The 17370-nt window shown below is 38.9% G+C and overlaps 1 protein-coding gene across 3 annotated transcripts in view; it reads right to left on the bottom strand.

The window, feature by feature from the left end:
• The window catches only part of mctp1b (multiple C2 domains, transmembrane 1b), a 53519-nt gene extending 37323 nt beyond the window's left edge, over positions 1-16196 (bottom strand). The window contains exon 1 of one of the 3 annotated variants that reach the window (XM_059357629.1): positions 15445-16196. In XM_059357629.1, the coding sequence (XP_059213612.1) occupies positions 15445-15963 (519 nt within the window). In that variant the 5' untranslated portion in view covers positions 15964-16196. The remainder of the gene's footprint in view (positions 1-15444) is intronic. The other 2 variants (XM_059357627.1, XM_059357628.1) reach the window with 2 other exon arrangements.
• Positions 16197-17370: the final 1174 nt, after the last annotated feature.

Here is a 17370-nt window from a genome sequence, read left to right as displayed (position 1 = left end):
AAAGCGACTTACAGGAAGAACAAAGCAAACAATCAAGGTTTAGTGCAGTAGGAGCTATTAGTGCATCAATAAGTGCTGGTGACAATCCTGTAGGGAATAGAGTTGTGGTGTGGTGCTAGGAGAGAAGATGCTCTCTGAAGAGCTGAAGGTCTTCAGGAGGTTTTTAAAGGTAGAGAGGGACGTCCCTGCTCTGGTTGGAACTGGTAGTGTGTTCCACCAACGGGGAACAAGAAATGCAAAGAGTCTGGATTGCCTTGGACCAACGGGGGGCAGAGCCAGGCGCCGTTCATTTGAAGAGCGCAACGGTCGTAAGGTAGCATATGTCTGAATCAGGGCGTTCAGGTAGGTAGGAGCAGTACCGGAGACAACTCTGTAGGCCAGCATTAGAGATTTGAATTTGATAGCCAGTGGAGCTCAATGAGCAGCGTCGTGACATGTGACCTTTTTGGCTGGTTGTAGACCAGGCGCACAGCCGCGTTCTGGATCATGAAGCGGTTTTGTTGTGCAGGCTGGCAGGCCCTTCAGGAGGCCGTTACAGTAGTCAAGTTTTGAGATGACAACAGCTTGTGTCAAGAGTTGAGTGGCATTTTAAATTTGGTAAGGTTAGATTTTTGCGGCATGACCGGGTAACTGAGGCAACGTGACTGGAAAAGGTGAGTTGGTCATCAATCATCACCCCTAAGTTTCTCACTACCTTGGTATTTCTGCATCCTGGGGTCCCTAAACAGTCTGTGAGCTGCATAAATCGGGTATGACTGGAAAGCTGAGACTCTTGTGCATTCAGTAAGCGCAAATGTCCATTTTCAAAGGCGTCCCTTGACCTCTGACCTCAAAATATCTGAATGAAAATGGGTTCTATGGGTACCCATAAGTCTCCTCTTTACAGACAAGCCCTCTTTATAGTGATAACATGCATATAAATGTGTTATTTTCACCTTCTCTAAAAATGATGTATGTGAATATTTGTGCATCCTGGGGTCCCTAAACAGTCTGTGAGCTGCATAAATCGGGTCTGACTCTTGTAGGTTCATGATGTCGTGGACTACGATATTGGTATTATATGAAACAAGCACATCTCATTGGTGCCTACAAAAGAACATCCCAAAGTAATGCAAACAGGCTTGGCCTTTTTTAAAGGGGTCACTTGACCTTTTGACCAAGTGGGTTCTATGGGTACCCACAACTCTGCCCTTTACAGACATGCCCACTTTATGCTGAGAACATATAATTTGGGGCAGACACCATGCATTTAAATGTGTTATTTTGTCCTCTTGTATGTGAATATTTGTGTATTCTGGGGGCCCTAAACTGTGAGCTGCATAAATTGGGTATAACTGGAAAGCTGAGACTCTTGTGCACTCAGTAAGTGCAAATGGCAATTTTCAAAGGGGTCCCTTGACCTCTGACCTCAAAATATCTGAATGAAAATGGGTTCTATGTGTAACCATGAGTCTCTTCTTTATCTTATTTATGTTGATAACATGCATATAAATGTGTTGTTGTTTTTTCGCCTATTCTACAAATGGTGCATATGAATCTTTGTGCATCCTGGGGTCCCTAAACAGTCTGTGAGCTGCATAAATTGGTACTAAATGGAAAGCTGAGACTCTTGTGGATTCAATAAGCCCAATGTGAGAGACCTAGAGCATTCAGAGGATGGCTGACACACTAGATTCACAATAAGGGGCTTTCTCAGCAGACAGCACAACACAAGTGCTGCCATACAATCACATAAAATACACAAATCTACTAAATGTCAAAAGTTTCTGAAACCAAATCACAGCATGGATTTTTCTTTGCTGTTCTAAAGGTCTTTGAGTCTTAAAGTGGGATTGTGGAGGGATTTTTGACCGTTTCATGAATCCCCAAGTACACCAAATCTGTGTAACAAATAGTATCAACCCAAAAATTGCTGCAAAAACTAACCTGAGAGTGGACTTCACATCCTCATATCAAGAAAAAGTTGACACACAACTTCAGCTTTCACAATGGAAAAACAAACTCAGTGACCTCAATCCTGAATGCTGTTGGGACAGTCACCGTTTGATATCAAACATTAAAAGAACCTAAAAGACAGAAGAGACAAAATGTCTTGTTTCTATTTCCTGTTTTGTCGTTTTAACTTCTGGTTGCTTTTCTCATAACTTTTTGTTAGTTGTGTGAAAAGAGAAGTGATTTAATCATCAGTGGAAGTTTGTCACAATGCTGGAGAAGAAAAGTCCCGTTCACATGCAGGTAGAGGTGACTGGATGTTTATATACATAACGTGACACATTCACACTTAGACAACCTGATCCCTAACCCAGACTGGGTCACCACACACACACACACACACACACACACACACACACACACACACACACACAGAGGGGGGTGATGAGTATTGATCCAGTCAGATTTGACCTAACTGATCCACAGAGAAACACATAAACATCCATCAGGTCAGACAGTCTGACTATCTGATATCCTGCTGATCTTGAGTGAAAACAATGTTTTTTCTTTGTTTTTTACCAAATCACCACCTAAAAAGCTCATCATAAACATGTTTCTTTAAACTGGATAAAAAGACAGTTTATGAAGCGGCGCCCACTGATCGGAAGCTCGGTGGTTCGATCCCCGACCATGGCAGCTACATGTCGAAGTATCTTCGAGCAAGATACAGAACCCCAAACGGCTCCTGATGCTGCGTTCATCTGTGTGTGAATGAATTCCAACTGGTGTATGAATTTATACCTGATGGATGCAGTACTTTTACTTTTTGTACTTCATTATTAAGATAAATCTGGGTTGTTTTGTCTCTGATGTGATTTTATAGCATGGCAGGGGTCAGCAGTTTGGATCAATCTTGTGCATTTTTAAGGCATTCTTGTTTCTTTTAATTGATTTAATTAGTTTTTAGACATTTTAACATGGACACGTTAGAGTATATCTTTAGCTAAAGCTGTCAAACAAATGTAGTAAAAAAAAAAAGTACAATAATTATGTTTCTGATTTGTAGTAAAGAAGAAGTATAAATTTGTAGAAAATTAAAAAATTCTATTAAAGTACAGCCACCTCTGAATTATGTATGTTATTACTTTCCACCACTGCATATTTGTGAAGTTATCTCAGGGTTTTCCATTAATTAGTTAGACTCTGGCGGCCCACCAGACTCTAATCTGTCCCGCCAGACTCTCATGTGCTGCGCTAACGTCACATTTCAAGCTACTCAAAGTAAATTTACACGATTCATAATATAAAGTTATTTTGTGTTGCCGTTGTTCAGCAGAGTGTCTGTCACCCGTCAGTCAGTCTAAACCTCTCTGTCCTCCTCCGAGACATGAGGCACATTCACTGAATTAACCGAGCTGCCCTCCCCACTTCTCTGCTTCAAAACATGATATAAAAACGTGTCTACCTGTCTGTATTAGTCCCGCCCCCACATGATTACTTCGTATGCGTGTGTACTCGCCAAACTAAATCCTATCAACCTGTCCGGGTCGTCAGATCCAAACACACTGCTGCATTATGCAGCTCGTTAGCCGCACGCTTACATTAGCTAACAGTTCAAGTTGTTTTAATCACACTAAACTGTGACTAATTGTTTTGAATGACTGCCTGTTGCTAAATGCATGCATCTTTCAAAATAAGAGCGCAGTGTGTTAACAGAATCGACCACAGAATTTACAAGAAGACTGTCAAAATAAGACGCCTTAAATAAAACATAATAGAACCCTTATTCTTGATTAAAATAATTCTGAAAATATGCAATGATAAAGATCAGTGTATATGATGGAATAGTGGCATTAGAATCTGCGAGAGGCCACTAAATTTGGGCTTTTATTGAAAAAAAATTATCCGGGGCCGGAGTCCCAGACCCCCCTATATTTCTGCACTGGCTGCTCCATGTCCTAGTGGAAAGCATGTTGACGGCAATTAAAAATGACACAGTAGCATAACAACAAAGATTCTATAATACAGTATCTCCTGACTGTGAAACATGTTATGTGAGGTGTTTGCTCTCATTTAGCTCCCAAAGTGCACGAGATTGATGCATTTTGCTTATAAATGTACAAAATCTTCTCCCCGACCCTCCCCAAGACTCCAATAAAAACCAGTGGGAAACACTGTATCTTGATGCAAACTACTCCTCACTCTGTACTTTCAGTACAAATATCAACTTAAAAAAGTGCATAAACTTTAAGAGCACATAGGTGACAAGCGACTGAATGGTCCTGACAGGGATCAGAGCCGGCGGGCTGATGCTCACCGACAGCAGCCGTCCACATGTGGAGGCGAGCGAGAAGGACTCATCCCAGGAGCCGCAGCGCAGCAACCCTCGAATCACCTGACGGGACTCTGCCACCGGGGCATCACCGATAAACAGATCCAGGGTCGAGGAGGGCGCGGGGGGTTAATCCGGACACGGCAAGGAGCTGGCGAGGAGGGGAGACTTCAGAAATAGAGCCACGATGCAGGAGAGAAGCTGAGGATACGGCCAAGGTGAGGTAGCTCCAGGAAAACTTGTTAAAGTCCACAGAAAGCAGCAAGCATGGTGCGTCACAGCTGAATGAACGGAGGAGCGAGGGCTGAGGAGGAGGAGGAGGAGGAGGAGGGAGGAAGAGGAGGAGCAGTGTAATCCTTCTGCAGGACAGTAAGTCTGAGTGACAGGCTGCACTGAAGGGCCAGAGACACGTCGTCCTGCAGCCACAGGCACATTCACAGGTCAGTCTGGTGTCAGAAAGTGCTGAGCTTGCATTTACTGAAGTTTGATTTCTCCCTTACATTTCTATTCACTTTTTATTATAATGTTACTGCAGCTATTGTGCATATTTTTTATATAAAATCTTATAATATACTTATTTTCTTTATTATTTGATTTTTCCTGTAGTTTATTTAATACATTTTTAGGTTAATTTATAATATTTTGCATTTGTCTTATTTATATTTATTTAATGTTGTTGGGTTTTTTTAAACTTTATTCATGGTTAAACAGTTATTTATTCATTTTCAAATGTATATATTTAGTTTTTATCTTATACATATATACATTTTTTATTTTATTGTTAATATATTTGTTAAATATTTTTTATAGATTTTAAAATAAACTGTATTTATTTTTATATTTCTTTCAACTGTATTTATTGATGCTTTGTTAATCTATTTATGTACATTAATTTTTAATTTTATTTATTTTTGTTCAGGTCTTAATGTATTTATTATACATTTTTAAATGTATTTATTTTTGCACTTATTGTTTGTTAATTTAACTTAACCTAGCTAACCTAGTTTTATTGATTTGTTCATAAATAGTGTTTTCATAGTATAATATAAAAATATATAAAATGTATTGATAGAGTTTTATACATTTTTTAAATACATTGTTTATTTTTTGTTTACATAAATTTACTTGTAAATGTATTTATTTAATTTATATTAATTAATTAAATTATTAATTTATTATTCTCCATTTGCATTTCTATACGTATTTATTCCTGTTTTATTTTCTTCATACATTTCTTTGTTTTTCCTCATTATGCAAATTCATGTATGTATGTATTCAAATGTATGCCTCATGGGATCAACTTTTCGCCTCGAGGTTGTTTATTCTGACTTTTCTCTCGCCTGCAGGTACAGTAAAGCAAATAAATAAACGGATTATAAATGTGTCAAACAGGTTAAAAAATAAAGCCGGTGGCAGCGCTGCTCTAGTAAACACATCTGGCTGCTGTCCAAGTGTTCAGCAGTGGAGGAGGTGCAGACGGGTCCTGAAGCAGCTTTTTGGAGCGGCTCGGCTGGGGTGAATGATAAGTCCTTGATCAGAAGTGATTTAGTTCAGACAGGTGGAGTTTCCAGGAGGTCTGGACCCTGCAGGAGCCGAGGGAATAGCCTTTGTGTCGAGGGAAATGCTGGAATAAAGATTGATTTTTCCAGAGCCCTGGTGTGCAGCACAAATGCTGTGTTTCTGTGTGTTCATGTCTCTCTTTTTGAGGGTTTTCAGTAGGAAACAGCAGATATAATAACTGCCTGGGCCTGGAGACACTGTAGTTCTCCTCTGGGATGAAATGAGAAGCTGAGTGTGTCTTTCTGTACTGACCTGCACGGGTCACATTGCACACTTTACTGAGACAGAAGCTGCAGGATTCTGCATCCGAACGTGACGTCTGCTTAGTGACTCAGGCACAAATCAGAGAATACGACACAGGTCGCTATGTCTCGTGTGAACAGAGGTTATTGAGCAGAGAGTGATTTGTCGTATTGATGCGAGGCAGCAGACCAAGAAGGGAAAACGCAACTGCAAATAGCTGTTAGACGACTGGATAATAATGTCAATAACTGTTTGTCTTTCTTTAGAGTGCAGCGAGTATAAGGCAGTGTTTCCCACAGGATGTTATGAGACTCTGGGGGGGGGCACCGAACCATCTAGGGGGGTCCGGGGGCAAAGATATGTACATCTTTAAGTAAAACACTAGCCTGGGTATACCCAGACTGCCTTGCGCGCTCAAATTTAATTTCGAACCTCCAGACGGTCTGGCAACCAAGCCAGTTTCTTAGCCCTGTTTTAGGGATCCAATCACAGAGCGGGGAGGGACGATAAGACGATGACGCGTACTACTCGGCACTTGGAAGCTTGTAGTTTTCCGGATCCAACATGGCTGCTGCAGAAGCGAAACTCTCTTTAGCTGTAGATGGTGTTTTAAATAGTTTAGAGCGAAAGTTGAAAGGCGAAAGGTCTCTCGGCGGCTCCGCTGTCCCCCGGCTCGTAGCCAGATCACCGGTTGCGCTGGCTACGAGCCGGGGGACAGCGGAGCCGCCGAGAGGCCCGCAGCAGCTTGTTTTTTGCCCATAAAATCAGTGGATGTGTGTGGCTGAATGACATGAGGGGGAATAAAGCGTGAAAATAAATAATCTTGCAGAGAGCGAGAACTGGAGAAGCAAAGCAGCAAGCAACACTCTCTCACAGACACACACACAACAAACATCCATTTCTGTTGCTCTACTACGTCATCTGGTATAACTGATCTGATTGGCTAAGAGCTACCTACAGACGCTTTTGATAGACATTCTAAGCGCCCAATAAACGGCTCTGGAGGATCGTAAACCACACCTCCTCTACGGAGAAATACATTGCTCGTTGCCAGACTAGACCTCATTTGAGAGTAGTCTGGTGTTAGCCAGGCTAGTAAAATGCATCAATCTTGTGCCTTTTGAGAGCTAAATGAGAGCAAATACCTCACATAACATTTTTCACAGTGGGGAGGTACCGTATTATAGAATCTTTGTCCTACTATGTCATTTCTAATCACTTTTAACACGACTCTCCACTCGGACATGGAGCAGCCAGCCAGTGTGGAAATATAGCTGGTTAGGGGGGTCTGGGGGCCTCTGATGCCTCTCACACATTCTAATGCCACTATTCCATCATATACACTGATCTTGATCATTGCATATTTTAAGAATTATTGTAAAGGTGAATAAGGGTTCTATTATGTTTTATTTGAGGCATCTTATTTTGACAGTCTTCTTGTTAATTCTGTGGTCGATTCTGTATACACAATGTGCTCTTTTTTTGAAAGCTGCATGTGTTTATCAACAGGAAGTTATTCAAATGCATGTAGGCTAGATATATCAGGGTATTCAGAAATCCAGACATTTGATTTTCAGTACAGTCAAAAATAGGGAAGCATTTTATCTGTTTTATAGGATAAAATAGATGAAAAATGTTTCCTTTGTTAAATGTAGCTCATTGGCTCAAATACATATAATGGCAAGAATAAACAGATGCCTAATGGCATGTGAGTTTTGCATATTACTGTTTTCTTGATACAGATATACATGTATAGAAAGAGTGATAAAAGAAAGTTACAAACTACAAACTTGTCTGTGCTCTCTGCAAGACAAACCTGATCCTTGATTCCAAATATGTTGTTCAAACGTAAATAAAACACAATGCTATAATTTGCTAATCCTTTGTGACATATGTTCAACTGAAAACTTTTCAAAAACCTTCCTGCCCCCAGCAGCTATGCGTAGGTGTAACCACACAGACCCAAAAAAACCCTTATTTTTAAACGGATGTAGTTTCAGTTGTGTTTACGCCACGAAAGTGCAGAAATTAGTCCAGGCAGGTGGTTTTAGGAGGTTCATCTTCAAACTGTTGTTAAGTAAACTCTCTGATAAACTCTGAATTGTGAGTATGATAAAAAAAAAAATTACATGCCATCTTCTCTGGAAACGGGGGAAATATTGCATGTTTTACTTAACTACAGTAACTTGGCAGCTTAAATTTCTCTACAAGACGAGACTTGGTCCGACAGTCATCCAATCACAGTTCAGTTTGGTTCAGTTGGTAGAGCGGTCAACTACTGATTGGAATGTTGGTGGTTAGATCCCTGACCGTGGCAGCCTACATGTCGAAGTATCCTTGAGCAAGAACCCCAAATGGCTCCTGGTGTTGCGTTCATGTGTGAATCAATTCCCAATGGTGGCAGGTGGCACCAGTGTGCCCTGGTAGCCTCTGCCACCAGTAGGGATGTGTGTGTGGACAGGTGAATGAGCTTTGGATAAAAGCGCTATATAAGTGCAGTCCATTTACCATTTACCGCCTCTTATTGTGAACAAACCGCCATTGCTGACTGTACAAAGAGTGTCCAGTGTTTTGTGTACTGTACTGCTACAGAGTTAACTGTGTAGCCTATTAGCATTGTGCTACTGCGCAGCACTGCTGCTGCTCTAACACACGTCACTATGAAAGGGCAGCGTATCACTGTGAACCAGGCGGCAATCACCGTGCCTGAGCATGGAGGCCACCAGGAAGTGCATAAAGCCCGCAATTCACCGAACATTCCAGTAGGGGGTGCTAAGTTTGGCTGCAAAAGAAATCTGCCCATTCATTTCATTGCTAAATTTGAAAACTTCTCACTTGATTTATTACCTCAGACATTTTTTTCAGGGTCAACATTATGGTCTCAATCGCTAGTAAAAAATCTTCTTCAAGACAATGTGATTGACAGGTCACGGACAAGGCGAGCCGTCACCAGGAGAGAAGCAGAGCAATGCGTATCCATGGAAACGTGTCAATAAAGTTATATATAACATTATATAGATAGAAAAGAGGACGTTTACCGATTTGGTATCATAACTTTGACCCTTTCACACTGTATTTAAACTTAATGACAGTTTATTTGAACGTTTTGTTCAGTAAAAATGTCTTGTTCAGTGTTTGGTTGGACTAACAGACACTCCAAGGAGTCGCTGCTCAGTTTTCTGAGGTAAGAAAGATACATTTTGTTTTTGTTTTTTTGCTAGCCAAAACTAACATCACAGTTAATGTTCCAATTAATGCTAACATGAATTAGCAGCGGCTTCTCTCAGTCGGGTTGCCGGTGTAAAGAGGCTGTAGTCAGTGATCAGATCCCTCGCGCTCCGCCACAGTCCAATTATGGTCTGCTCCGCATATCGGAAACAAGATGGCGACGCAAGATGGCGACGAGTATACGCTGAACTCGAGGCTTCCAACGGGCAGTCCACAAACCAATGGGTGACATCACGGTGACTACGTCCATTATTTATATACAGTCTATGCTGTGAACACCCTAAAGCTCAAATTGTGGGCGGCTATGGCTCAGTTGGTAGAGTGTTCGTCCAGTGATCGGAGGGTTGTTGGTTCGATCCCTGACCATGGCAGCCTACATGTCGAAGTGTCCTTGAGCAAGATACTGAACCACAAATTGCTCCCGATGCTGCATTTATCGGTGTGAATGAATTCCCAATGGTGGCAGGTGGCACCGTTTAGGGTAGCCTCTGCCACCAGTATGAATGTGTGTACGAATGGGTGAAAGAGCGCAGTCTGTAGTGTAAAGAGCTTTGAATGGTTATAAAGCGCTTTATAAGTGCAGGTCCATTTACCATTCAAATCTCTTGACATGCGTAGTAAGATGCTGCAGATGTTTTATCAGTCTGTGGTGTTAGTGTGTTGTTTTATGAGGCAGCATCACACACAGAGATGAAGGAGGTTGGACAGACTGGTCTAAAGAGCTGGTTCTGTGGTTGGAGCCAGGTTGGACACACTGGAGAGATTCTACCAGATTCACCTAATTTACCCTCAGGGATAAATAAAGTAATTTTGATTTGATTGATTTGATATAGCGGGACATTTACAGGACCGACCTATGAAAGGGTCGACTGACAATGTGTTGTTGTTACAGCAGAACTATTTCTTGACAGTTTAAATATCTACTGTGTTTCTACTGGTTGAAAAACTTAGAGTTATTGCATGGTGTTGTTTTCAAAGAAACAGCGACTGCACTTTACTCCCTGTAAAACTGCAACATGTCATTTTTATTAGAAAAGTCTGAGTCTATTTAAAACACCCGAGCACAGACTGAACCTTCAGCCCTGCAGACTGTTCTCACCACACACATTCTGCATCTCTTCAGCAGCAAAAGTTGTAGAAAAACTAGAAAACACTGTTAAATCTAGCTGGTAGATTTTTGCTCAAACTGTAACTAGATAAAATCAGATACATGTGTTCCTCCTGGAGCTGACTCATCATCTGCAATCAGTCCTAACTGGTTCCAGCTGCAAACATCTGCTCTGCACACGGCACTGATGCAACACAGCCTACAAAGAAATGTCACTCTCAAGAATCAAACATGTTTTATGCATCTCTAAGCATGCATTTGTTCTTTTTTTACTGTGTGAACAAACTATTTCTGCACTCACATCTGGGACTTTGTTTACTGTCAAACCTGGCAACAATCTGAAAGCCAGTCTTCGTCTTTTCCTGCAGTGTTTTCCCAAAACTTCCCGACACGATATCCTGGTGCAGAGTTTCTACATTTTATCTGGTAAATTTGACTTTTTTTCTGGCGTTTCTACTTTTTTAAAGTAATTTGTACTTTTTTCTGGTAGCTTTGACTTTTTTTTTGTAATTTCTACTTTTTTCTGGTAAATTTTACTCTTTTTTTCTTGTTACTTTGTGCGAAATTATGACTTTTCTTCTGGTAATTCTTTTCTTCTAATTTATAATTAATGTAATTTATACTTTTCTGGTAATTCAAAATTTTTTCTGGTAATTTTGACTTTTTTCTGAAGGCAGATTAACTGTTTCTCTTCCAGGAAAACTTTATATCAATGTAAAAATATATATTTTTAAAGAAATCATTAAACAATGATTAAAAAAAAACAAATTTTAGTCTAACTTTGCATCATTATTTCTACAACTTCCAGAGACGATAGCCTGACGCACATTTTCTCCTTTTTTTCTGGTATTTCTACTCTTTTCTGGTAATTGTGACTTCTATTTGGTAATGTCAGGCTTGGTCTTTTCCTGCAGTTTAAACCTGTTATTTCTCACTATCCTCCGACTCGTTCTGCCCTCTGGTAGAACACAGTTGGTGCTGCAGGGATGGATCAGCAGGTTTACTTTAGTCAAACGTTTGACAGTTTATTTTTCTTGCTTTGTGTCTGTAAGGAAACACACCCGGCAGCAAGGCTCATCTTCTTAGCTGGAATCTAACAAAGCATATTTACTTTACTTACTTACATATTTATTTAGTCCTCTAGTTTCATGTAATTCTACTGGATGGCATGCAAATCAAAAGATGCATCAAATTCAGAGTTTATATATTTAGAAAAAACAAAAGTTGATCAGTTTGAGTGTTAGATATCTTGTCTTTGTTTTGTTTTCAGTTGAATGTAGGCCATAAGATTTTTTGCAAATTATTGCTTTGTGTTCAGAAATATTGCAATTTTTACTTGACTACAATAACTTGACAGCTTTAGTTACTCTACAAGTTGAGATTATGCACAAAAAACATTTATTAAGTTATAAGTTAATTTTTCATTTTTTGCATTCATCTTATTTATATTAATTTAATGTTATTTTTGTTAAAGTAATTATTTCTTCATTTTTTAATGGATTTTAAATGTACTTATTTATTTTTGAATTATCATATATATTGTATTTTTATTTTTTAATTGATAAATTAATTGTTCATACATGTGTGTTGTTTGTTTATTCATTTTAATTGATTTTTAAATGCATTTAATCTTTTTATGAATTTTAAAATAACCTGTTTCTATAATTTAATATTTATTTTAACTGCATTTTTATTCATTTATTAATTGTTATTCTTTTTTATTTATTATACATTTTTAAATGTATCTATTTTTGCATCTATTGTTTGTTCATTTTACTTCTACTTTTTTTAGGTAATTTCTATTTTTTTTCTGGTAATTTTGATTTTTTTTTCTGAAGGCAGATTAATTGCTTTTCTTACAGTAAAACTTAAAGATTTAATGTAAATAGATTTAGATTCCTTACATCTTCTAGTTTCATACCAGTAGTAGTAGTAAAAAGTGATGCTACAGCCTCCAGAAAATTTAATTAAAAATAAAATTAAATATCTGTACTTGGCGGCCATGAATCGATATAATATTGCCACACAAAATATTGCGATACTAGACTGCATCGATTTTTCCCCACCTCTAAGGAGTAATAATATTGATTGATTTACCTGCACTGATACTTTATTTTTGAATCGTTTAAAACCTTTTTCTTATTATACGTACAGACTTTTCCTCCATAGGGAGTATTTCTACAGTGTGGTATCAGTTTCCCTGCAGTGAAGGATCTGAATCCTCCCCCACTGTCATTCTCTGCACGTCTCCGATTTTCCTGCTGAGATGTGCAGGACATGTGAGTGTCACCCTGCAGGGCTTCCCCCAGGACGCCTCACCATCCATCTGTAATCATATTTATACTGGATATCTGGATCTCAACTTCAAAGGGTCCACAGGATGAGTCAGAGCTCATCTTTATTAATCAGCTCAACTCAACTCAATGTTCTATTCTGCTGGTGATCAATTAATGATTTGAGTCATTTATTGAGTAAAAATGTCAACAGTTTTCTGCTTCCAGCTTCTCTCTCCTGAAGTTCTGCAGCTCTTGATTGCATCACTTTTATTTTTACTATGCACTATGAAGGAGCATTTTCACTATTTCTCTATAACTCTCTTTGGGCTTGTTCCTTATTACCTGTGTACATATATCAGTAAATCAATATTGGCGGCACTTTACGATATTGTTCAGACGATGGTGCCCAAGGTTAGAACAGAAGGAGGCAATAAAACAAGACTGAAGAAATTATCCATCGACTAACACTCATCTTGATGGATAAGTTGATTTAACTGACAGATCTGTCAAACAGAGTTTCTGCACAAAGGAGAAATGCAAAAGCAAGACTTTAAATCTTGTGTTTATCAGAAACAAACTCGTAGGTCATTTAGCATGAAAAAAAGCATTAAAAATGACAAAAAAATAAAGAAATCTAGACCAAACGACGGATTAATCAAGTAATCAGCTGAGACGATGCAGCCCTATTAAGCCCTGTAATAAATCTATGTTTATATATATATATATATATATATTACTATTTGGTTTGTTTTTGTGGCTTATTTTTTCCTAACATAATGCAATCGGCAACAAAATTTGCCTTAAAAATATATTGCTTAATAATATTGCAATATTTTATCGATACAGAGATGCCAAGTATAAATATTTAATTATATAAATGATTCATATTGCAAATAAAAATTTGATGTAATCAATTAACTACATTTTCTGGCCACTAGATGGTGCTGATTTTTTCAAATGTATTTATTTATTTTATTTGTGAGAGGATGCAAATCTATTTATTTATTTATTTTCACAAAAATACATCTGAAAGTATTACTTGATTAGTCCTTTTTTATTGGAAAATTAAATGGAAACTATCTTTTTAAAAAGTCTAGTCATGCAAAAATATTATTACATATATTTCATCTTTACAGCTTCACAAATAAGAGGATTTACTAATTTTCCTTTTAATTTACAAAATTTCCTTCTCAATATTTTATTCTATAAATGATTCATATTACAAATAAAAATGTAATGTAATTTATTAACTACATTTTTTGTCCACTAGATTGTGCTGATTTTTAAAATGTATTTATTTGAGAGTAATTTATTTAAAATGTCCCACTTTCTTCAGGAGCTGCTTAACTTGTTTTGTATAAGTTGAATTGTTTAAAACACCTGTAGGCTACAGAGGTCCACACATGTTTACATTCAGTGAAGTTGTTTACAGTAAACAAACAGTTGAGTTTGCCAGGTGCACGTATATGTCAGGTTTTTATGACAGTTTGTCTGCTTAGAAATCAACTCTTGCTGCAATATGAATGACTGAAATGAGGTTAATAGACTGAAAACATCATCATATTAAATAAAATAGGTGTTGATAGATGATAAAGGTAATAGAAAGGAAACAATTATATTGCAAAATATGGTATAGTAATAGGCTACCATATTGTGTTTAATGTTTAAAATGGCAATAATATTGAATTGTGAGTGTAATATTGTGATAATATGGTATTGTTGGGTCACTGGAGATGCCCACCCCCAATAAAAGCGTGTCTTAAAATCCAGATTTTCCACAGAGGAAACTCCTTGTAGTCGACTTTTGGGAAAAAATATTATTATTAAACTTTAGTTCTGAACCCAAACAATCTCCGTCACATTATATTGCTCATCACAGCCACACACCTGCCTGTTTTTTATTTAAAAATGTGGAGCTCCTGGTGACATTTTGGTCATTAAAAAAAAAAAAAAAAACTTACCCTGGCTACCCAATGTTTACAAAATAAAAAAGGAATTATAGTCTGATGTGAGCAGGAGGAGAGGAAGAAGTTTTACATGATTCATATAATATTAACAGTTTTCAATGCTAAATGTTTAGTATCGAAACAATATTGTATCGTTGTGATAACATTGTGATGATATCGTACTGTGGGGCCTCTACGGAAGCCCTCCCCTATACAAAAAAGTGTCCTATAATCCATTAAGCGTTGATTTAAGAAAGTAATGTGTGGAAAATTACTATAAAAAGAGAAAACACAATGCCCATTCCTACTAAAAACGCTAAACTTTGTACTAGTTTTTTTTATGTTAAATTTATAATGAAGCTGCTTTTTTTGTTTTGGACCCAAAAACTCAAAATCAACTGATGCTTTTATGTAAAAACTCTTCCTTCATTCTTGATTTCTCATTATTTGCACACCAGTTATTAGGATTATAATGTTTATAGTGATGATAAATAACGTTATTACACTAATTTCAGGATAAGATAAGACAAGATAAGATGAGATAAGATGAGATAAGATGAGATAAGATAAGATAAAATTAGATAAGGGTTTTACGTGATTCATATAATATCAACAGCTTTCAACGCTAAATGTTTAATATCAAAATAATATCGTATCGTTGAGATAATATCGTGATAATATCGTGTTGTGGGGCCTGTGGGGTTGCCCACCCCTATAAAAAGATGACCTATAAACCATTTAGCTGTGCTTTAATAAAGTAATGTGCAGAAAATGACTTCATAAAGAGAAAACACAACATATGTGAGAGTTGGAGCTCACCGGCTGCTCGTCGCTGCCGTCCAGCTGTGGTTCCGCTGCTGCGGCAGCTGTTGCCGCGTCGCCGCCTCCTCCTCCGCCGCCGCCGCCGCTGCCGTCCGCGGGCTCGGCCAGCCTCTCCAGACACGCTGAGCCCAGAGAGGAGCTCTTGTGGTGGGACTGCACCAGCTGAGCCAGCGTGGGCTTCTCCGACTTGTGCGGCTTCTCCCTGCCGAGCCCGGAGCCGCTCCCGGCCGCCGCCGCCGCCGCCGCCTTGCCGCAGAGCTCCTTCGCCTCCAAATCCACCCGAGAGGAGAAGAGCAGGTCCGGCTGCGAGGAGGAGATCACCCGGTCCAAGCTGGCGACCTCCTCCTTCCTCTTCATCTTCTTGAACATCCACATGCCCCGCTCCTTCTTCTCCTCGGGCTCCCTGGAGCCCAGCTTGGGGCTGAGCAGCGGCTTGGCTTTGGCTTGGAACTGTCTCCACATCGTGTTTTGTTGGGACGCGCAGCTCTCATTCTGGTCCCCGTCGCGCCGCTCCATTCCCGCCGCCTCCGGAGCTCAAACAGGCGGGCACACCGATGGACACACTGCCGAGGACTGAACGTGATCAATGCTGACCCTGTTCAGCTGCATTACACCGAGAAAACACAGTGAAACACTGGACATATCCTGTCCCTGCTGGTAGTCTGTCGGGGTCGTCCAGCCCCCTTCACGGAAACATTTCCCCCAGCAGGGCCCGCCTCACCTGACCGGCTCCTGACGACGCCCCCACCCCCTAACTTTGATATTTGAGGACCAAAATGTCCTCATCTCAAACTAAAAACTGTTAGACTTTTGCTAGATCTTTTATAAGTGTGGCCATAAAACATTATTACACTATATATTATAATCAGTGGCGGTTCTAGACCAGTTTCACTGTGGGGGCCAAGGAGGGGCCCAGAGGGGCACATTAAAAAACGGGAAAGATGATATTTAAGAATTCAAACCTTTATTCTAGCTTATTTAAAAATATAATTTAAGTGTATTCTGAAGATACATTGATTGAAACAATGAGACTTAATGCCAACAATAACAATTACTTTTGTACGACAATGACATTTCTCATTTTTGTGCACAATTACTTTTTTTTATTTTGAAAGTGCTGTACAGTGAGAATTATCTTTTATATATATATATATATACACAAGCTTTTATTGCACAATTAAACTATTGTATAATGTTCACATTCTGGATTCCTTTTGTGTACAATGAGATATTGTTTGAACAAAAAATAGGTAAGAAATGTTCTGTCATTCTTCGTCATAAATTGATCATTTTATTATTAATTTGACACAGGGGCAGAGGCCCCTGTAGGCTATGTAGAACCGCCACTGATTATATTTCATATATAAAGGCGTGTTTCCATCAAGTGAGCTGCTATGGGTGTGGCTTGGGAGGGAGGATCCACCCAACTTCACTGAACTTCACTGGTCTGAATAGTCTAAATATAAAGACAAAGTCTCTAAGTTAGCAACACTGCTTGCCATGTTGGTCCTTTGTCACATTCAAACTCCGTTGGTTAGCCGCTACAAAAATACCTGTATGGGAACCATAGACTGGGAACAGAGGCCGAGGGGAACTAACTAGTGGGTGGAGCCAAAACACTCAGCCACTTTCCAAAAAGTACTCAGTGGAAACACGCCTTATGGTTGTAGGTGTGTGGGTTTATTTACCGGTAGCAAAGATACCGGCTAGAAGGCAGATGCTAATTAAGTCTTCCACTCAAACTCAAAAAATGTTTTATATGTGTTATGTTTTTTGTTACAAAAGTGTGGCCTTAAAACGTGATTTCATATATACTATATATATATATAATATATTTATGGGTTTATTTACCGTTAGCAAAGATATCGGCTAGAAGGAACATGCCGCATTAATACTATACTATAAGAGTGAGTGGAAGCCAAA

Source organism: Centropristis striata, chromosome 19 (genome assembly GCF_030273125.1).
Source record: "Centropristis striata isolate RG_2023a ecotype Rhode Island chromosome 19, C.striata_1.0, whole genome shotgun sequence".
Lineage (NCBI taxonomy): Eukaryota > Metazoa > Chordata > Actinopteri > Perciformes > Serranidae > Centropristis > Centropristis striata.
The sequence above is the reverse complement of the archived record's forward strand: the minus strand, read 5'-3'. Positions and strand labels throughout refer to the sequence as shown.